This window comes from Xyrauchen texanus, chromosome 2 (genome assembly GCF_025860055.1).
Source record: "Xyrauchen texanus isolate HMW12.3.18 chromosome 2, RBS_HiC_50CHRs, whole genome shotgun sequence".
Lineage (NCBI taxonomy): Eukaryota > Metazoa > Chordata > Actinopteri > Cypriniformes > Catostomidae > Xyrauchen > Xyrauchen texanus.
The window spans coordinates 4,787,233-4,809,761 of NC_068277.1; the positions used below are offsets into that span (position 1 = coordinate 4,787,233).

At 38.5% G+C, this 22,529-nt stretch overlaps 1 protein-coding gene across 1 annotated transcript in view; it reads left to right on the plus strand.

Annotated features, from left to right (window-relative positions):
- Positions 1–22,529, plus strand: part of smchd1 (structural maintenance of chromosomes flexible hinge domain containing 1) — a 73,924-nt gene that overhangs the window by 11,257 nt on the left and 40,138 nt on the right. Inside the window, exons 11-22 of the mRNA XM_052141378.1 lie at positions 770–887; positions 2,695–2,878; positions 6,350–6,421; positions 6,845–6,970; positions 7,127–7,240; positions 11,501–11,607; positions 11,826–11,908; positions 12,238–12,345; positions 12,596–12,673; positions 16,819–16,938; positions 21,164–21,308; positions 21,643–21,739. Coding sequence (XP_051997338.1) covers positions 770–887; positions 2,695–2,878; positions 6,350–6,421; positions 6,845–6,970; positions 7,127–7,240; positions 11,501–11,607; positions 11,826–11,908; positions 12,238–12,345; positions 12,596–12,673; positions 16,819–16,938; positions 21,164–21,308; positions 21,643–21,739 — 1,352 coding nt within the window. The remainder of the gene's footprint in view (positions 1–769; positions 888–2,694; positions 2,879–6,349; positions 6,422–6,844; positions 6,971–7,126; positions 7,241–11,500; positions 11,608–11,825; positions 11,909–12,237; positions 12,346–12,595; positions 12,674–16,818; positions 16,939–21,163; positions 21,309–21,642; positions 21,740–22,529) is intronic.

A 22,529-nucleotide genomic window follows, 5' to 3' on the forward strand; every position in this document is an offset into this window, starting at 1 on the left:
ATGGTAGAGTCAGAATTTGGCGTAAACAGAATGAGAACATGGATCCATCATGCCTTGTTACCACTGTGCAGGCTGGTGGTGGTGGTGTAATGGTGTGGGGATGTTTTCTTGGCACACTTTAGGCACCTTAGTGCCAATTGGGCATCGCTTAAATGCCACGGCCTACCTGAGCATTGTTTCTGACCATGTCCATCCCTTTATGGCCACCATGTACCCATCCTCTGATGGCTACTTCCAGCAGGATAATGCACCATGTCACAAAGCTCGAATCATTTCAAATTGGTTTCTTGAACATGACAATGAGTTCACTGTACTAAAATGGCCCCCACAGTCACCAGATCTCAACCCAATAGAGCATCTTTGGGATGTGGTGGAACAGGAGCTTCGTGCCCTGGATGTGCATCCCACAAATCTCCATCAACTGCAAGATGCTATCCTATCAATATGGGCCAACATTTCTAAAGTATGCTTTCAGCACCTTGTTGAATCAATGCCACGTAGAATTAAGGCAGTTCTGAAGGCGAAAGGGGGTCAAACACAGTATTAGTATGATGTTCCTAATAATCCTTTAGGTGAGTGTGTATATATATATATATATATATATCCTTAAAGTGACTTTGCTTTCAGAAATAAAAAAATACAAGTAATTGTTTGTTGTAAATTGTATTTTTGAAAAACATCCTTGTTCATCCCTTGATATTTTGTCCACAAGCTTTGTATACATTTGTACAGATGGATCATATACATTTCTTGTGTGGTTGTATTTCAGCTCCCGTAGAGGATGAAGATGAAGAGTTTATTGTTTTGAATCCCGAGGGCCGTGGGAAACGTCCGATCTTTGAGTGCTTCTGGAATGGACGTCTGATCCCCTACACTTCTGTCTCAGAGTAAAGCTAGCACACATTCGAACACCTTTATACCGCTTAATGCTATATTACAGTGACATAATTACATTTATCTGGTGCTCTAATCAGAGAATTAATTTATCAACAATTGACCCATCTTCAAATATAATTGAGTTATTTAGTTATTTTTGAACAACCTTTGAAACATCCCCTCAAAATCACATGTTTAATGTTGAACTTATATGTTTATCCATTACAAGTGAAGAATACTTACAAATTGTATCTGTTTGAAACAAATACAGATTCATGGTTTGTATTAAAAAAAGCTAGTTCAGAATACACAGATGAGCCAAATCATTATGACCATCTGCCTAATATGCTGTTGGTCCTCTTCGTACCATCTATATAGCGCCAACCCATCAAGGTGTTGACTCTTAAAAGACCCCTGAAGGTGTCCTGTGGTATCTGGCACCAAGACATTAGCAGCAGATCCTTCAAGTCCTGTAAGTTGCGAGGTGGAGCCGCAGTGGATCGGACTTGTTGGTGCAGCCCATCCCACAGATGCTCAATCGGATTGAGATCTGGGGAATTTTGAGGCAAAGTCAACACCTTGAAGACTTCATCATGTTCCTCAAAACATTCCTGAACAATGTGTGCAGTGTGGCAGGGTGCATTATCCTGCTGAAAGAGGCCACTGCCATCAGGGAATACCGTTGGCATGAAGGGGTGTACCTGGTCTGCAACCATGTTTAGGTAGGTGGCACGTGTCAAATTGACGTCCACATGAATGGCTGGAGTTTCCCAGCAGAACATTGCCCAGAGCATCACACTCCCTCCACCGGCTTGTCATCTTCCCACAGTGCATCCTGGTGCCATCACTTCCCCGGGTAAACAGTGCACACGTGGACGGCCATCCACATGATGTAAAAGAAAACAGACTTATTTGACCAGAAAACTTTTACCACTTCTGCAAGGTCCAGTTCTGACACTCACGTGGCCACTGTAGGCACTTTCAGCAGTGGACAGGGGTCATCATGGCACTCTGACAAGTCTGCGGCTACACAGCCCCATAAGCAGCAGGGTGCGATGCACTGTGTGTTGTGACTCATTCCTCCTGTAACCATCATTAAAACTTTCTGTGACTTGTGCCACAGTAGACCTTCTATCGGTTCAGATCAGATGAGTTAGCCTTTGTTGTCTTCACGCATCGATGAGCCTTGGGCGCCCAACACCCTGACCTTGACATGCAGCCTTGTTTGGAGATGATCAACATTATTCGCTTCACCTGTGACTGGTCATAATGTTTTGGCTCATCGGTGTATAACCGTCTGCCTCACTGACAAAAACAATGAGCAAATAAATTCCATAGACTTCCATTGAAAAGGTCACCACACATATCTAGGGATCAGGGTGTCATAGAGACGGTCCGTAAGCAACAATCTTGCTAGCATTTAGAAATGCCCTAATAATCATCCAAAACACCCTGACATTGTGTAAACATAAAGAAGGATGCTTTTTTTTTTTTTCACTTAAGTCTTTATTTTGGAGAATCTAATGGCACTTTGACCAAATGCAACAAAAATGGCCCAAACATAACAAGTGGCTTTATTATAAAGATTTATGATCAATAATTCTGGATTTTCAAAGACACATGGTTAATTAAAGGTAAATAGAAAAGTAATATTTTCAATCAAATTTCAAAACAACTAGAATATTATATTATGCGTTCGATTCAGTATTATTAATACACAAAAGATTTTAATTATTTGATATTATTTGAAATGTTTCCAATAGATCAGAACACTCAATTCTTCACCCACAGGAATCATGCAATATGTGTGTGTTTTAGGTTTGAGTGGTGTGCGAGGCCCAAGAAAGCAGGTCCTGTACCTCTGGAGTGTTATAACCGCATCTCAGGAGTCCTCTTTGCCAATGACCGATTCCAGGTCAGCACCAACAAACTGACTTTCATGGACCTCGAGCTTCAACTCCGAGACAAAGACACCATCTTTACCAGAATGTACAATGGCCAGGTACACAAACAAACATCTGTGTCCTCATTTATAAAACATACCTGGGATCAGATTTGATCATTAGCTCCATGGATTTTATCCTATGGATAAAAGTGAGCAACAAATCGGGATTTCAAACTGCTCACCTTTTGGCTAAAGTCACCTTTTTGAAGCTGATTTGCCCAATTGTTTGGTACAAGTTTCTACATTTTAATTGTAAAATCCCATTTAACTTTTTTCCCTTGAAAAAAGGCAACATAAAATAATCCATACGACTACGAGTTGATAAAGTTGAAGTCAGAAGTTGACATACTCTTAGGTTGAAGTCATTAAAACAATTTTTTTAACTACTCCACAGATTTAATATTAGCAAACTTTTGTTTTGGCAAGATTGGAAAATTTCAGAAAATTATGTCAAGCCTTTAGACAATTAGCCAATTAGCTTCTAATAGGGAGTCAGTTGGAGGTGTACCTGTGGATTCATTTTAAGGCCTACCTTCAAACTCAGTGCCTATTTGCATGACATCATGGGGAACTCTAAAGAAATCATCCAAGACCTCAGAAAAAAACATTTGGACCTCCACAAGTCTGGGTCATCCTTGGGAGCAATTTCCAAACACCTGAAGGTACCACGTTCATCTGTACAAACAATAGTATACAAGGATAAACATCATGGGACCATCATACTGTTCAGGAAGAGACGCATTCTGTCTTCTAGAGATGAACGTAGTTTGGGGTGAAAAGTGCAAATCAATCCCAGAACAACAGCAAAGGAGCTTGTGAAGATGCTGGAGGAAACAGGTAGACGAGTATCTATAGCCACAGTAAAACGAGTCCTATATCAACATAACCTGAAAGGCTGCTCAGCAAGGAAGAAGCCACTGCTCCAAAACCGCCATAAAAAAGCCAGACTACAGTTTGCAAGTCTACATGGGGACAAAGATCTTACTTTTTGGAGAAATGTCCTCTAGTCTGATGAGACAAAAATTGAACTGTTTGGCCATAATGACCATCGTTATGTTTGGAGGAAAAAGGGTGAGGCTTGCAAGCCGAAGAACACCATCCCAACCGTGAAGAATGAGGGGGTGCAGCATCATGTTGTGGGGGTGCTTTAATGCAGGAGGGACTGGTGCACTTCACTAAATAGATGACATCATGAGGAAGGAACATTATGTGGATATATTGAAGCAACATCTCAAGACATCAGCCAGGAAGTTAAAGCTCAGTCGCAAATGGGTCTTCCAAATGGACAATGACCCCAAACAAACTATTATTCTTAAAATAAAGTAGTGATCCTTACTGACATAAGACAGGGAATGTTTTCTACGATGAAATATTAATAATTGTGAAAAACTGAGTTTAAATGTATTTGGCTAAGGTGTATGTAATCTTCTGACTTCAATTGTAAATCCATGTCTTCAGTAGTGAATGATAGGTGTGGGTGAGAAACATATTAATATTTAAGTCCATTTACAGATTTAAAACTGGCCTACATTTTTTTTTCTCTCATAAATTCATCTTTAGCTTTGTCTGCTGTTGTTGATGACAAATAAAAACAAATGATTTGACTAAAATAATGAAATGCAGGATAATCAGTGGCAAGAGTGAGTAGAAGAGAATAGCGGTAAAGGAACGCTCATGTACAGTTGTGGGCAAAAATATTGGCACCCTTGTTAAATATGTGCAAAGAAGGCTGTGAAAAATGTTTTAATTGTTTATCCTTTTGCTCTTCAAAATATTCTCAAAAATGTGCCCTCTAATGGATATCAAACAGTTGCAAGCATAACACAAGTTTTATCAAAAAACTAATATTTTTGTCAAATATGTGTGTCGCACAATTATTGCCACCCTTTTATTCAATACTTTATGCAACCTCCCTTTGCCAAGATAACCGCTCTGAGTCTTCTCCTAAAATGCCTAATTAGGTTTGCGAACATATGGCAAGGGATCTGAGACCATTCCTCCCATACAGAATATCTAAAAATCCTTAATATTCTGAGGTCCACGCTGGTGGACTCTCCTCTTCAGTTCACCCCACAGGTTTTGTATGTGGTTTAGGCTTTCTGGCAGAGGAGGTCAGGTTTTGATGTTTTATCTGTTGGTATATGATAGAGTCCATGATACCATGTATCCGAACAAGATGTCCAGGACCTCTGGCATAAAAACAGCCCCACAACATTAAAGATCCTCCACTATATTTAACTGTGGGCATTTGGTACTTTTCCATATGGCTTCCTCTCTATGTGCGTCAAACCCTTCTCTGGTGTTTGCTGCCAAAAGCTCTATTTTTGTTTTATCTGACCGTAGAACCCGATTACATTTGAAAGTTCCAGTAGTGTCCGGTAAACTGAAGACGCTTGAGTTTGTTGTCGGATGAGAGCAGAGGCTTTCTTCTTGAAACTCTACAAAACAACTTGTTGTGATGTAGGTGACGTCTGATTGTAGTTTTGGAGACTTTCTGAACCAAGACCCAACTAATTTCTGCAATTCTCCAGCTGTGATCCTCTGAGTATTTTTGGCCACTCAAACCATTCTCCTCGCTGTGCCTGGAGACAGTATAGACACACGTCCTCTTCCAGGCCGATTCTTAAGATCTCCAGTTGATTGGAACATCTTAATTATTGCCCTGATGGTGGAAATGGGTATTTTCAATGCTTTCGCTATTTTTTTTATAGCCACTTCCCATTTTGTGTAGTTCAACAACGTTTTACCGCACATCATAACTTTATTAAATTAGTTAAGCATTGTGATGGATGATTAAGGGAATTTGGCCTGTGTGTTACCTCATATTTATACCCCTTTGAAACAGGAAGTCATGGAGGAACAATTTCATATTCCTAGTCACCCAGGTGTACTAAACATTTTAAAATACGAAGGGGAATATACTTCAGATATATTTTACTCATAAGAATTTCTAGGGGTGCCAATAATTGTGGTAGATGTGTTTTGGAGAAAAATATTTTATTCTGAGATATTTTTCCCCCCTTTCAATTGTTTTACTTCAATTAAAGATTCGATTTTTGTGAATATTTTGAATATAAGAGCAAACGGATAAACAACAAAGACATTTTTTCATTGCCGCCTTTGCTCATATTTACCAAGGGTGCCAATATTTTTGGCCACCACTTAAGATTAAACAAAACACTATTGTCATGTAGACTGCATATTTCCTTATGTGTAAAAGAGCATGTAAAGCTCTTTTTGGAATTAAGGTTTAGCAAGAATATGGACATTGGGTTGAAGATTGGACTAACAGCACACGCAGTTAATTAATTGATTTATTATTGATAATGAAAATTAAAATAAATGATGATGGCTTGTTGATTAGGCTCATTATATGGGCAGAAATCAGTAGCTGAGATTATTGTACATCTTGCATAAACATCTTAATAAATGAGTCACCTGAACTCTATAAGACTCTTAATGCGTGCATTCATATGATGTGATCGATGATGCCCAGAATTCATTGTCTGTATTCATGCGTTTAACCAGGAGCTGCGCGTGAAGATCCACAAGGAGTTTACCAGCTGGTTAAAGGAGTGTCATGAGCGCTTTGATAAGCAGGTACGTGTCTGAATTTAAAAGGGAGAGTAGTTGCCAAGGTTGGATTGGTCAGTAACATTTTTAAGGCAGGTCTAAGGGAAATTTATTTGTGTAACACTAGAATGGACAAATGTTCTCCCATCATTTATACTGGGTTTATTGGTATTAATTTTCATGGTTTTGCACAGATGATGTTAGTGAAGCGATTTAATCACACTAAATGTCATGTTAACAAGTGTAATGTTTTGCAATGATTTGTGCAATTCCAGTGAGTCAGAAGTTTACATGCACTAAGTTAACTGTGCCTTTAAGCAGCTTGGAAAATTCCAGAAAATTATGTCAAGCATTTAGGCAATTAGCCAATTAGCTTCTGATCGGTCAATTGGAGGTGTACCTGTGGAACTGTATATAGTTGGCAATTAACATGTTTGTGTGTTTTTGCAGGTGGAGTTTGAGGGATTTATGGGCGTGATGGCACGGCAGGATGTAGCCATCAAACGGCTGCAGTCACCTTGGGCTCAATTCAAAGCCATTAAATGGGACGGCAAGACTTACAAGAAAGGACAATATGTGAGAACCGATCTATCTACAGTATAAACACGGTCACAGACAACACGCAAAGACACAGAATTAACCTGGCATTGTCTGTATTTATATGTATATGAAGAATATGCAAATGTTCTTGTGAAAGAAGTTATATCTGGAGTTTTTCTTTCACTCTTTCAGGTGAAGTCGGTGAAAACTCACCCGATTTTCTTTGGCTCTATCGTTCAGTTTCTGCTCTTTGGAGATCATGAAGGTGATGTGTACGCTACAGGAGGACACGTGCAAGTTGCACTGGTGAGGAAATAAATGACTGTCGCTCTTAAAGCAAACTGACATTTGCATTATGTTCATGCTGTATAGCCAGAGCAGTACTGGCTCCCCCAGCTGAGCCTGGTTCCCCCAAGGTTATTCTCCACTAACAACATCTTACAGAGTTGTTTTTCCTTGCCACAGTCGCCTTTGGCTTGCTAACTCGGGGCCTTAAGACCAAAACATTACGGCATGATTTTCTGTATAGCTGCTTTGAAGCAATGTGTATTATACAATCAAATATCGATATATCGCGATACGTTTTCTCACGATATGGTATCAGCGTTTCTTAAACTATGGATCACGACCCAAATTGGGTCGCATTGCCATACATGTTGGGCCGATACGTATTTTAATAAATGTGCAATAATTTCCTAAGTAAGAGTAAATTAAATTGCTAAGAGCAAATTTGCTCTCTTTAGTCCACACTTCAACGCTGTTGCGCTGGCCGGGAATGTCTTTCTCCTTCACTCCGTATACACTATCGCTGCCGTGCGTGCGTGCGTGCGTGCGTGTACAGTGGGGAGAACAAGTATTTGATACACTGCTGATTTTGCAGGTTTTCCTACTTACAAAGCATGTAGAGGTCTGTAATTTGTATCATAGGTGCACTTCAACTGTGAGAGATGGAATCTAAAACAAAAATCCAGAAAATCACATTGTATGATTTTTAAATAATGAATTTGCATTTTATTGCATGACATAAGTATTTGATACATCATAAAAGCAGAACTTAATATTTGGTACAGAAACCTTTTGTTTGCAATTACAGAGATCATACGTTTCCTGTAGTTCTTGACCAGGTTTGCAGGGATTTTGGCTAGGGATGCACTGAAATTTCGGCCGCCGAAAATTTTCGGCCGAAAATGGCACTTTCAGCACTTTCGGTTTTCGGCCGAAAGAGAAAAAAGGCCGAAAATATGAGCCGAAAATATATACCTCCTCGCCCCGGCCCTCAGTGCTCAGATTTCACTCTGGATCGATCTAGCCCTTATCACAGCGCTACCAAACAAAGGCCGATCATGTCAGCGGTGTGGAAATTCTTCAAAGTTTCTGATAAGGACATCAAATTTGCGATCTGCAGTGTTTATTCAGCAGAACTTTCAAGATATGTATATACAGAATACAGCAAGAGATTCTACTGGAAAATGTCACAACTAGCGCAGCTACAACACAACTTGAGACGTATAGCTGAACTACGCCAGAAGCGACAATCCCCTTGACTACGGTCGCATAAACAAAGACGGCTTTCCATTGCTTGCGCGGATTGCGCACAGGTATTTATCTGCCCAAGCACCAGCACAGAGAGTGAGAGACTGTTCAGTGCAGCATCTCATGTTCTTGATGAGCTTTCTGACAGGAGAGACTGTCAGAACGTTTAGCAACTTTTGTTCTTGAAGAGAAACCTGTCACTTGTACTTAAATAGAAAGCGGTCCAATATGATGTGAATAGCAATTACATTACACTTGTTCTTCACTTGAGGATACATCTGTCGTTTACAGTTGAGGTTGGATTTAGTTCAATTACTGTTGTTTTGCACAATCATTTTCACTTAAAGTGTACATACATTTACATAAACAGAATAGAGCACTGATATATATATATATATATATATATATATATATATATATATATATATATATATATATATATATATATATATATATATATTATAGATATATATATTATAGATATATATATAGATCAGTGGAATAGAGGCCCTCTGCCATTCTGTGTTCTGCCTGTTGTTTTAATTAAAATTACTGTTGCATATTTAAACTTTTTGAAAGATGTTAGCTAAGTTCATTTCTTGACTCTTGTTTTGCATATAATAGTTTTTCTAAAACTTTACATTATTTGGATAATTTTTAATAAAATCTGTAAAATTAGATTTTTACAGAACTGAAAGAAGAATAATATTTAATATAGTTTTAATAGGCCTATATTTTTTGTCCAATTTTGTTGTGCTACTTTCAATAAAAGTGTGATTTATTTTATTGGTTTGTAGTTTTTCAATTCAGATTAATTAAATTCATGAAATTAATGAAAAAGTATAAAATTAATACAATTATACACAAATTTATTTATTTTTTTTTAAATAGGTAAAAATTTCGGTTTCGGTTTTCGGCCAAGTGCATCCTGGATTTTCGGTTTCGGTGCCCAGAATTTTCATTTCGGTGCATCCCTAATTTTGGCCCACTCCTCCATACAGACCTTCTCCAGATCCTTCAGGTTTCGGGGCTGTTGTTGGGCAATACGAACTTTCAACTCCCTCCAAAGGTTTTCTATTGGGTTCAGGTCTGGAGACTGGCTAGGCCACTCCAGGACCTTGAGATGCACTGACTTCTTACGGAGCCACTCCTTAGTTGCCCTGGCTGTGTGTTTCGGGTCATTGTCATGCTGGAAGACCCAGCCACGACCCATCTTCAATGCTCTTACTGAGGGAAGGAGGTGTTTGGACAAGATCTCACGATACATGGCCCCATCCATCCTCCCCTCAATACGGTGCAGTTGTCCTGTCCCTTTTGCAGAAAAGCATCCCCAAAGGGTGATGTTTCCACCTCCATGCTTCACTGTTGGGATGGTGTTCTTGGGGTTGTACTCCTCCTCCTCCTTCGTCCTCCAAACACGGCGAGTGGAGTTTAGACCAAAAAGCTCTATTTTTGTCTCATCAGACCACATGATCTTCTCCCATTCCTCCTCTGGATCATCCAGATGGTCATTGGCAAACTTCAGATGGGCCTGGACATGCGCTGGCTTGAGCAGGGGGACCATGCGTGCGCTGCAGTATTTTAATCCATGACGGCGTAATGGTTTTCTTTGAGACTGTGGTCCCAGCTCTCTTCAGGTCATTGACAAGGTCCTGCCGTGTAGTTCTGGGCTGATCCCTTCCTCATGATCATTGATGCCCCACGAGGTGAGATCTTGCATGGAGCCCCAGACCGAGGGAGATTGACCGTCATCTTGAACTTCTTCCATTTTCTAATAATTGCGCCAACAGTTGTTGCCTTCTCACCAAGCTGCTTGCCTATTGTCCTGTAGCCCATCCCAGCCTTGTGCAGGTCTACAATTTTATCCCTGAGGTCCTTACACAGCTCTCTGGTCTTGGTCATTGTGGAGAGGTTGGAGTCTGTTTGATTGAGTGTGTGGACAGGTGTCTTTTATACAGGTAACGAGTTCAAACAGGTGCAGTTAATACAGGTAATGAGTGGAGAACAGGAGGGCTTCTTAAAGAAAAAGGTCTGAGAGAGCCGGAATTCTTACTGGTTGATAGGTGATCAAATATTTATGTCATGCAATAAAATGCAAATTCATTATTTAAAAATCATACAATGTGATTTTCTGGATTTTTGTTTTAGATTCCATCTCTGACAGTTGAAGTGCACCTATGATACAAATTACAGACCTCTGCATGCTTTGTAAGTAGGAAAACCTGCAAAATCAGCAGTGTATCAAATACTTGTTCTCCCCACTGTATGTATGTATACATGCATATATACACACATATATAGAAAATTATGTCAAGCCTTTAGACAATTAGTCAATTAGCTTCTGACAGGCTAATTGAAGTCAATTGGAGGTGTACCTGTGGCCTACATTCAAACTCAGTGCCTCTTTGCTTGACATCATGGGAAAATCAAAAGAAATCAGCCAAGGGAATTGTGGACCTCCACAAGTCTGGTTCATCCTTTGGAGCAATTTCCTAATTCCTGAAGGTACCACGCTAGTATAAACACCATGGGACCATCATACCGCTCAGTAAGGAGACACATTCTGTCTCCTAGAGATGAACATAGTTTTGTGCGAAAAGTGCAAATCAATCCCAGAACAACAGCAAAGGAGCTTGTGAAGATGCTGGAGGAAACAGGTAGACGAGTATCTATATCCACAGTAAAACGAGTCCTATATCGACATAACCTGAAAGGCTGCTCAGCAAGGAAGAATTCACTGCTCCAAAACTTCCAACAAAAAAAATTATATCATGAATCATGACATCGTAATGTATCGAATCATAACATGTGTGTCACAATATGTGTCGTGGCTGGCGATACCCAACACTAATGCGTATCATGAAAAGCGCTGTACAAATAAAAATGATTGACTCATAATAAAATTGTTATCTAGTCTTTGAGAAGGACAAAAACATCAATTTGTTCAACCATAAGAGTGTGACAAATAACGTTTTAAAACTGCACATATAAAAGGAAAATCTGGAAACGGGCCTCTGACTTGTGTTTCCATAGGAACCGAAGGAGCTGTATGATGAGCAGAGAATCATTCCCATCTCAAAGATTGACCGACAGGCTACAGCCGCGACCATTACCAAGAACATTGAAGATGAGCTCACAAAGTGAGAGCTCATGTTTCCTTCTGTGTCTTGACATCATCTTTGCTTGCCATAAAATATTTCTAACCTTTATTTACAAAATTATCTACTTGGGTGGGAGTCAGCAGGGCAGTATGATATTATATATTGTTAAAATTGTGTGTTTTTTCACGTTTTAAATATAAGCTTTTGCTTTAAGGATGTTCGATGACAGCAGTCGCTAATATTCTTGTTGTCATTAGACTTCCAGACCGGTTGAGGGTTTCATGGCCTGAGGGAAACCCATGTTTCGAGAACGACACCCGAACGACTGGATCACCCTTGGGTAAACACACGTACACACTTTTGCAATACAATACTTACAGTACATAGACTGCCCAAAACACTAAGTCTCATTTACGTGATAAGATGTGCGGATTGACGGTCTCAGACACGGAGGCAGCTGAGATTCGTCCACCACGAGGACTTGGAGCGCATTGGGAATTGGGCATGCCAAATTGGGGAGAAAAGGGGAGAAAATGTTCGCCTAACATTGGAAAGTCTATAACACTCAAAACTGATCGTACTTTTACTTACACCAGTACCCGTTCAGATCTGTATGGTTTGCTTGTTTTGTTTGTTTGTTTTTTTTTACGTAAACTTGTTCTCGTTCAGGTCCGATTAAAGTGGAGATTTTGAACAAGAAAGGAGAGTCGATGTCTCGTCTGCCTGTGACTGTCAATACCAAGAAACTCTTGATTGAACTCAAAGTCATCTGGCACGGTGAGTCTCCCCAGCAAACAATTATTGTTTAAAAACAACTACCATATCTACATGCATCCCACGTATACTTCACCTATTCCAATGTTCTGAGATTGTATTTACTTTTTTGGTAATGCAAGCATAGTGCAAATGTAGCAGTGTTATATATATATATATACACATGTATGTGTAATGTTCATGTAGGATATGTATTATAGCAGCTGCCTTTATACTGATGAGTGGTTTATAATCAGCTTTTTTATTCTTTCAGCTCCTAAAAGAGACGTCCAGACTAACTCTTACATCGGTGTGCATTCATCCAAGTGGGAGTACTGGTTCAAAGCTATGGGTAAAGATCCAACACCCCTATCACTATCCCGACCCCCTGGTTGAAAACCACTGCTTTGAACCTTTGAGGTTTTAATTTAATGGCATTTTATCTTTCAGGGTTCCCACGGTCATGAAAAGCTTGTTCGCAGGGTTGAGAGAGTTACTTTTAAAAAGTATTCCGCTACAGATTACAGAATACATGCTGTGAAATGTAATTTGTAATGCATTCTAATAGATTACTCAAGGTCAGAAATGTAATCCAAATACTTTGGATTACTTCTTTGGCACTGGCAGATTTTTTTAGCTTGTTTTGACCATAAACAAGTAAACAAAGTAAGAAAATAAATTTCCTCTATGCAGTTTTTCTACTCAAGTAAATTGATTTAAGAATATTTAAATTCTCATTAAGAATAAAGTTTTTGTAGTACATCTTTGTTGTAATATCAAAGGTCATTTAGAGGAATCTTCATTGTAGGGGTGTGCAAGAGCCATATGTATATGTTCATATGACAATATTATCTGTATCTGTCTCCGTAATGAGAAAGACTCTGGTGTGGGCGGGGCTTAAACCAGAGGTGCGTTAAAACTAAATGAAACGGCCATTTTTAAATGTTGCTCTTACGTTCATTGTTTCTATTGATAAAATATGTCTTGTGTAAGCCTTTTCATAATAAAAGCCTAATAATTATAATTATGGGCTGATGGTGTGAGGACCCTATTATTCTTCTAGGTGTTTATTTTTCATTTCCCAAATGAATCGCATTTTGAGGGTCTAAACATACTCAAAAACTCATGAAACTTTGCACACGCATCAGAAGTGGCGAACATTTACATCTGATATGGTTTTCAGAATGAGGTATGGCAAACTGGCTCTATAGCGGCACATAAAAAAATTCAACATTGTGCGCCTCGCGCTACGTTTCACCTACATGTATGAAACTCGGTACACGTGTGTAACCTGACAATACCTACAAAAAAAGTCTCTTGGACCCATGCCACAAACTCAACAGGAAGTCAGCCATTTTTCTTTTTTTCTAAAATGTTTGCTCCGTTTTTGCCATTTCCAGGCCTCGTACTTTAACAGACTCCTCCTAGTGATTTACATCAGATCTACTTCATATTTGGTTATTCTAATCTAAAGGCCTTGGCGATGCTAAATTGCGAAGCTTTTGGGTTTTCACGGCGCGGCCGTGACGGTCTGACAAGTTCAATGTTTTTAAAGAAGAACAAGAAGTTTCAGTTTCTTCGTTTTACATAAGGAGGAATATTCCCAATAGATGGATACTCAAATTGAGCATTTAAACCTTTATGGAGAATTTTTACTTTTTTCTGAATAAAGCCTTAACCAGTCGCTGATGTGGATATAAATGTGGTCAACTTTAAGACGAGCTCCGATGTGAAATGATCACTTCAGGTCAGGAATTTAACATTGCACTCTGGTTTAGACAACCAATGAATACATGGGAATCACATGTGAATCGTGTGATACATTATCAGACATTTCAAGAAGTGGAACGTGTGTATGATGTCGTATCTTAATGTTACATTTGACAAGATCCAGATGCGAACAATTAACAGAGACCGCAAACAGAATCGAGACTGCGCCCGTCCGATCTGAAATCACACCGTGCGCATTTTCATTCATAAGGTTTACACTTTAGAAATACCGTCCTTACAGATAAATGTTTTTATGCTTGTGCTTCTTGGATAATCAGTCATACAAATATTATTCGTTTGAAATATTCGTGCCTTTCCGAATAAGGTATTCGTCCCCGGGCACATCCTTACTTCATAGAATTAATTTTAAAATATAATCGCGTCTGGTAACAGATTTTATCTTAGCATAAAGCTAAATGTTCACGTGACAATTTAGACAAAGTTAACTATTTTTGCTGCTCCAAAATTCAAAACCCCACAGAGTGTAAACAACCACATCCTTTTCTGCTCATATGTGGATTCTGTTTATAGAAAGAGGCAGAAAATATATTATTTGTAGATTTCTATTCAACGTTAAAGGCTACATTGGTTAGCATTTCATACAAAAATACCCCAAACACAGTGACAAAGACATTTATTTATGTTTCATCTGTCAAAGCATTTCTAACAGTTTTTGTTAAGCTGAAGAAACATTATGTGGCCCCTCTATTAAGCTAAAAATACAAAAGAAGTCCTGCACCATAAAGTCACAAGTATTAAGTGGGTGCATCGATTCAGATCAAATAGATCAAAGGCAAAAAGGGATCCGCACACAGGCCGTGAAAGTTGAAAAAAAGAGGAATAAATGAGGTTCAAAGTCCAAAATCCATTGAGGATTTTTTACTGAAGATTTACTATGAAAGTGTACAAAGCGTGCACAACCAAAAAAGTAAATATGTGCACATTTATTTTAAATTTTTTTATCAAATGTAGCATGAATTTCTACTTTGCTGAACAACAGCTAAACCGTGTGGCATCAGAAATTGACTTTGAACCTCCCTTGACTCCACCATCGCTAAATATCATCAAGAAATATGTCAAATTAAGCTTAAGAAATTCATGCTACATTTTATTTTTTTGTGCACATATTTACTTTGTTGTTTGTGCACGCTTTGTTCACTTTTGTTACTATTCATGGTAAATATTCGGTCAAACATTTTTCTCAATGGATCTTGGACTTTGAGCCTCATTTTTTCCTTCTTTTTTTGTGCAACTTTTACAGGCTCGTGTGCGGATCCCTTTTGCCTTCTTTGCTCTATTAAGCTCCCAAACGAAAGTTCCTAAATGACGTCATATCCACCTTTTCACTCATATCAGTATGAATGTACTCATCATAAGAAAGTGTTTCACCGCTGTTTAAACGCTCAGCGGATTTCATCATTTATATGAATAAATGTTTCCCAAATGAACAGGCCAAATATTAAATGACAATGAAATGCAAAGTAATCTCTTCAGTACTCAAAATACTTTTATTGTGTAACTGTTCTGATTATCATCGATTTAAGTAGTTAGGTTACTTATATTTAGTATTTTAAATACGTAATCCAGTTACATGTATTCTGTTACTCCCCAACCCTGCGTGTTCACAAGCTTTAGTGATGTTTTGTGAGTGAATTAATAGTTCAAAACTGTTCAGATTGGTTTTAATGATTCACTAATTAATTAGTTTGAATCAAAAGCATGTTTAAAAGCATACCTGTCAACACTCCCGTATTTCGCCCCCCCCCTCCCGTTTTGTTATTTCTCCCGGGAAACTCCCGTAATTTGTATGGCCCAAACATCGTTATATGAATAATCACATCAATATATTATTCCAAGGTTGTCCAGTTGCCAGATCTTGTATGAAACGCATCCTACTCACACAATCGACACATCATGCAAATTTCAACCCATTTGTGACCTCAACCTGGCAACTTACAACCCAGTTGCGCTGTTGAATCAAGCCTCCCTGATAGATGGGGAGGAGAAGACTCAGGTGGTGCTCTGGCGAAAAAAAAAAAAGAAGGAAAAGTTCACGCCTTTTGCAAAGTGTGTCGCACTGATTATAATATCGGACATGGTGGGAAAAATTATGTTTCTCAGCACATTAAATCACAACGGCACAATTTGTATGTATTTAGCCTGCCCCTGTCAAACACCAGCACCCCCAACACCCCCCACCCCCGCTCAGAGGTCTCCCGGATTTTGGTACCCAAATGTTGACAGGTATGTTTAAAAGTCCATATCCAGCAATGCCGAATGACCGGAAGGGTCATGCAATTGTATTGGTCAAAAAGACTGGGAACTCTTTTTGTAAATGATTCATACACACCTCTTCGGATATTTCTGTTGTTGTTATTGGACACAGTTTAATGAGCAGATTAGCACATAAAATAACAACAACAAAAACAACATTCAGATGAAATTTAAGGGTATTTTCAAATGTGTGTAGATGTCATTTATACAGTATAGTCAAGATAATAAGTAAACAAAAAATCCCCCCAAAAATCTTGAAATGTATTTTAATTGTTAATGTTCTCAAAAAGACTTACATTTTCTGTTGACATTTTAAACCCTAATATTATATGACAATTTTGATATTATTTTTGATCTGTTGCCTAATCTTAAAAGAATGAGTTAATGTCAAGAAATGTGTATTTGCTGGGACTGTTTTAGTTCTGTGAATGTTGTTGTTTTTTTTCCTCGCAGAGAATCTCAATAAACTTGGGAACTACACGCTGCATCTGCAGACGATACTGAGTGACAGCTCCGCCTGTGAATGGGCCGGGAAGAGACTACCTCACTACACCCTTAATTTCTCTATTAAAGGTCAAATGCATACACACTTTAACATATAACCACACAACTACCATCAGCCAGTAACGAAATAAAGCAAAAAACTCACAAATCTTACCAGATTCATGTCTTTCACCTTTAAAAATGAATATTTTTGGAATATAATCCAATGTTTCCAACGGCACACTTTTTACGATTAAAAAAATCTACGGCACACCCCAATATCCCACATAGGCGAACCATCCACGAAGCAGATGTTTCAGCGGAGGCAACTAAAACACAACATATGTACAACACAATATTACAAAAAATATGAACAAAACACGTAAAAAATGAACTGAACAGAACTCAATCCACAACTCAAACCTTCCTCGTGGTCCACATCGACTTAAACTCGCCTGTGGGTAATCAAACGTCATTACATTTAGCATCTTTGCCTCGGACAGACGACTTCTCGTGGACAGTTTTGGTTTTAATTTGGTTCTGGAGGCTTGCCAGTTTGCCTTAAGCGTGAGGCGTGCACAATAAACATTGAAACATGTTTTTGGAAGAGAGAACAAAAGCTTGCAGTTGCTTTGATAGCAGAAAGTAATAAAAGGACTCGTTTATGATTAGAAGCGTTTTCTTGGTGAATTTAAATGAGTTCAATAACTGGGGTCTCTGATATTCCTAAACAATAAGGTAATGTTTATTTAAAAGACATTACGAGACATTCAATGTCTCCACAAATGTAGACAGTTTTTTAATATTTCTTGTTGCTTCGTACTCTCAAATACATTATTGGTGAAGCAAAAATGTATGAAAAACACTTTGGTGTGACGTCACTTCATAGACTTCAATGTATTCTGCAGCGCTGACGCGAGTCATGTGATGACCCTTAAATATCACTCACTTTTACACATTAATCATTACTCTTCACAATCACGAAAGTGACCGGTTATGCTTTCAAACCGGTGAATTTCTCCATGAGGTGACGAGTTTGAATCCCTGAAATTGTTATTTTTTTCATGCATTTATTTATTTTGTGGAATTTGATCATTTTCAAAACAGTGCAGCTCTTCCTGTAACAAGCTATTTTAGTGTACATTAGTGTCTATGACAAATGCATTGCTTACGCACAGCTTCAAATCCTTGTGCAACATTTTAGATCTTTAATTTTATTAATTTTTTTAAGTATGATATTTTGGATTTAAACCAGAGCCCCCACAGTTTCAAAGATTGAGAGAAACAGTCCTGGAGAAAGTCACATGTAGGATTTAGAGTGTGGATGTACATCGGAAGTGCTTAACATTATTTTATATTTTAGGTAAAAATATAGATTTTCCGATGCATTGCGATCTTCATTTGAACAATCTCGATATTGATCGATCTATTACTGTAGGCCGCAACCCTTTACAATGGGTGTAAATCACTCGCATGAGACCAAATATGTCTGTGTTTCTCCAGTCAGGTCTCCTAAGCAACCAAATTTGCCTGGTTGCTAGGGAGGGTAGAGTCACATGGGGTAACCTCCTCGTGGTTGCTATAATGTGGTTCTCGCTCTCTGTGGGGCACGTGGTCAGTTGTGTGTGGATCGCGGGGAATAGCGTGATGCCTCCATATGAGCTACATCTCTGCGGTAACACACTCAACAAGCCACGTGATAACACGCACGGATTGACGGTCTCAGACACAGAGGCAACTGAGATACGTCCTCCGGCACCTGGATTGAGGCGAGTCACTACACCACCACGAGGACCAAATTAGGGAGAAAAGGGGGGGGTGTCTCTGTTTAGCCACTTTCTGTTAAATGTTCAGATTTTGCTCATCAGTGATTGTGTAGCATATTGGTGAAGATGTTCAGCACCTTGTAGAGAGTTAAACTTTGGTTTGACTCGTTCCGTGTAATGCGTGTGTGTGTGTGTGTGTCCAAAGACTAGACATTGAATAATGTCTCTTTTAACCCTCTGGGGTCTGAGGGTGTTTTGGGCCCTGGAGAAGTTTTGACATGCCTTGACATTTGTGCTTTTTTCAGTTGCTTAAAAACATATTAATGGCTAAAGTCTGATAACACTGTCTTCAGCACAAACTGGGCTACAATAATATGTGCGCAACATGTATGTACAGGTTTGTATTTTTGAGAAAATAACGTTTATGCGTGGTTTTTGTCCACAAGACTTTTGAGAACTGGATCTTGTAGCCTTGAGTTTTTTCTACAAAATGATGTGAAAAATCATCCTGATCACTCATTCATACAAAACAATATAGTCATTTAACTTTTGTGTGACAATTTTAGTGCTGAATGGTAATATGCGAGGAGGCGTGAACGATCATGAATATTGATGAGATTCACACCTGAGGACACTCCTCTGGGCCTATCAATGAGGAATGTGACAGAGAGGGAATTAATGTGAGGAGATTTAAGGATCAAAATCAAGTTTTAAGTTAAAAGAAGTAATCTGACTATATATTTTCTTTACATAAAGACTTTACTTAATTTTAGACCTACACTACCATTAAAAGAAGTCTCTTCTGCTCACCAAGACTGCATTTATTTGATCCAAAATACATATGATAATATGCTGATTTTCTAATATGGGCATATTTAAAGTGCATTTTACTCATTTAACCTAAACACATATTTGCAAGCACAAGCTTTGTTGATGATAACGAGGCAGCATAAACACATTAAAATATAATCTAACATTCATATTATTTTTATATCATATTACATATCATATTTATATCATACAGCATACAATGTAAATAACAACATTTACATGTAACTAAAACTTGCCTATTAGGACATGTCAATACTTTGAATGTCAAACTTTGAATCCTGTCTGGAAACAGTCCCACTAGTAAAATATGAACATGTTTATATAAAATAGCATGTCAGCTAATGAAAGCTAAACGACTTACTCGTTTGAAATTGTATCCTCTGCTGGATCAAGTCACTCTTCAAAATACAAACGTTCATCGGAGTCCCGCTCTTCTCAGAAAAATGTTAACTCTTCCTTAATAGCCAAGAGTTTGATCGCCTGTGTATCATTACAAACATGCAGAAAAGTTGAGTTGTGTTGTGTTTACATCAAATCTCGCAGTCGGGGGCGTGTACTTTTCCCTTGATCGCCTCAGTACATTAGCGTATGAATGGCGTGCTCTGCTGGGGATCACATTAGAGATAATGAAGCTGTGCCAGGAAAACCGTACATCGCTTTGTTTCATACAGATTACATTGCAGGAGAATATTTGTTTTAAATTTGAATTGTTTTATTTAAAAGTAGACATTTTAAGCTTTCTTTAGACATATGTTTCATGTTTGTGTGAGAAGAATTCATGGAGTTTAAGTTAATTTTAGTGGCGTGTTTCTGAAATATGATCGTGAACACAGAGACTGCTGAAAGCTCAACCTTTTTATTTTATTTATTAAAAAAAAAAAACACAAGGTTTTGATGTTAATATGAGTGTACACAAAAAAAGAAGACCCTCTATAGTTTATAATCATGTATTGATTGTATTTATATGACCATAAATGACGGAGTATTTTAAGTCTATGTTGCTGCTATGTGAAAAGAAAAACAGCAAAACGCGCCGCCGTCAATAACCTTTCCAGGAGGGTTAATAACCTTTCTGTCCTTTACAATCGGTTGTTGATCAAAAACGTCATAAAAAGAAACTTAATTCTAATAAATAATGGACGTAGAAGCCATTTAAGCCATTTACAAACACTCTTTACAGAACTGCCAGTTTTCTTAAAGAGACAGTACCAATTTTTAGCACGTGTTCTACAAATCAATGTAAATACTTGTAAATGGTACAAATTACTTAAACACTAACAACAGTAACTCTCTTCCATTTTATTAACATTAGTTCATGAACTAACAATGAACGATATCTATTTTTACAGCATTTATTCATCTTTGTTAATGTAGTTAACAAAAATAAACATTTTCATGGTTAGTTCATTAGTTTATAGTGCATTAACAAAAGTTAACAAACTTTTAATGATTAATAAATGCTGCAAAAGAATTGTTCATTTTTAGTTCATGTGAACTAATGATGTTAACTAATGGAAACTTATTGTGAAGTGTTACCTGTGTAACTAAATTAAATATATGCAATATATTTAATAACATATTTATCAATGGAACATTCACACAGTGTAATGAGGACCTATAGAAGAATAGCCTGACTGTAGTTTAAATGCGTTCCGCTCTCTCTCTCTCTCTCTCTCTCTCTCTCTCTCTCTCTCTCTCTCTTTTGCTCGCTCTCACAGAGGGTGAAGCGGTATCTTTTGTGCTAGCCTGCATTACCTCTCCTCTCCAGGTGGGGGTGCCCTTCAGTATACCTGTAGAGTTCAAAGATGCGTTTGATTATCCCACACAGCCACCCTGTGACATCAAACCCCAAATGGAGTGCAGGTATGTCAAAATAGATCTAAATTACTAAATGGAAATGTATAACTTTTAACTAGATTGTCCAGTTTGTGGTTTGTCTTTATTCGGGGCGGCTGTAGCTCTGGTGGTAGAGCGGGTCGGCTGCTAATCGCAGGGTTGGCGGTTCGATTCCCGGCCTACATGCCAACGTGTCCTTGGGCAAGACACTGAACCCCAAGTTGCTCCCAATGGCCGGCTAGCACCTTGCATGGCAGCTCTGCCATCATTAGATCATTGTGAGTGCGAGTGTGTGGGTGAATGGGACACGGTTCAAATGTACCATTTATTCTGATGGTGAAATCTCTCTGTCTCTCATTAGTTCACTAGAGTTGAGTTATGCAGGGATTGCTTTTGGGACCACGACTGTCATCAAAGATGTGAGAGCCAAGGGAAAATGTAATAATAACCAGAACAAGGTTCGTTATCAGTGTGTTACAGGGCATATCCCAGCAGTGGTTCAGTTAACACTTCTATGGTCTTAACGATCAAGTCACTACTTTGAACCTAGAGGGTGAAATTGACCCTTTTTTATATTCGAATTCAAAAGCTTGTAATAAAGGCTCTGTTTGCTTTATCTCTACGTTTGGTCTTAAATCATTCGTCTAGGTGCCAGCTAACACTAGACATAAATATTTTTTTCTCTTTCACCTTCTATCACAATATACAGATCTGGAAATCAGAGTTAGCCCCAACTCCGCCCATAGACATCCAGTCATTTTTGAGAAGCCCCACCATAACATTTTAGAAAAGGTCAGAATGTTATTATAAAAACTGTCATACTCCAATTCTCTCACACATGCACAGACACACATGCAGACACCCACACAGACACACATGCAGACACACATACATACACACACACACATACATACACTCTCTCACACACACAGACAAAGACTCACTGACAACAGACAATAATGCAGTTCAGCAAAAAGTACTATAAACACATTTTTGTTTGAATATTTTCCTTAATATTGATGATAAAATGGTATACATCATTGCAAACCTGAGGTTCTTTCAAATGACACTATGATCAGATTTGTAGTCCATTCAGAGGCTGAGGTATTCCAGAAAACATGGGGAAAGTGCCTGCTTCCAAAAAAGCCTGGAAGTCTATGGGCAGAGGCATGTTTTGGGCGCCCCCTGCTTTTCAGATCTGTATGTTGTGATGGAAGAACACATTTTTGTTTGTGCGTGTTTGCTGCC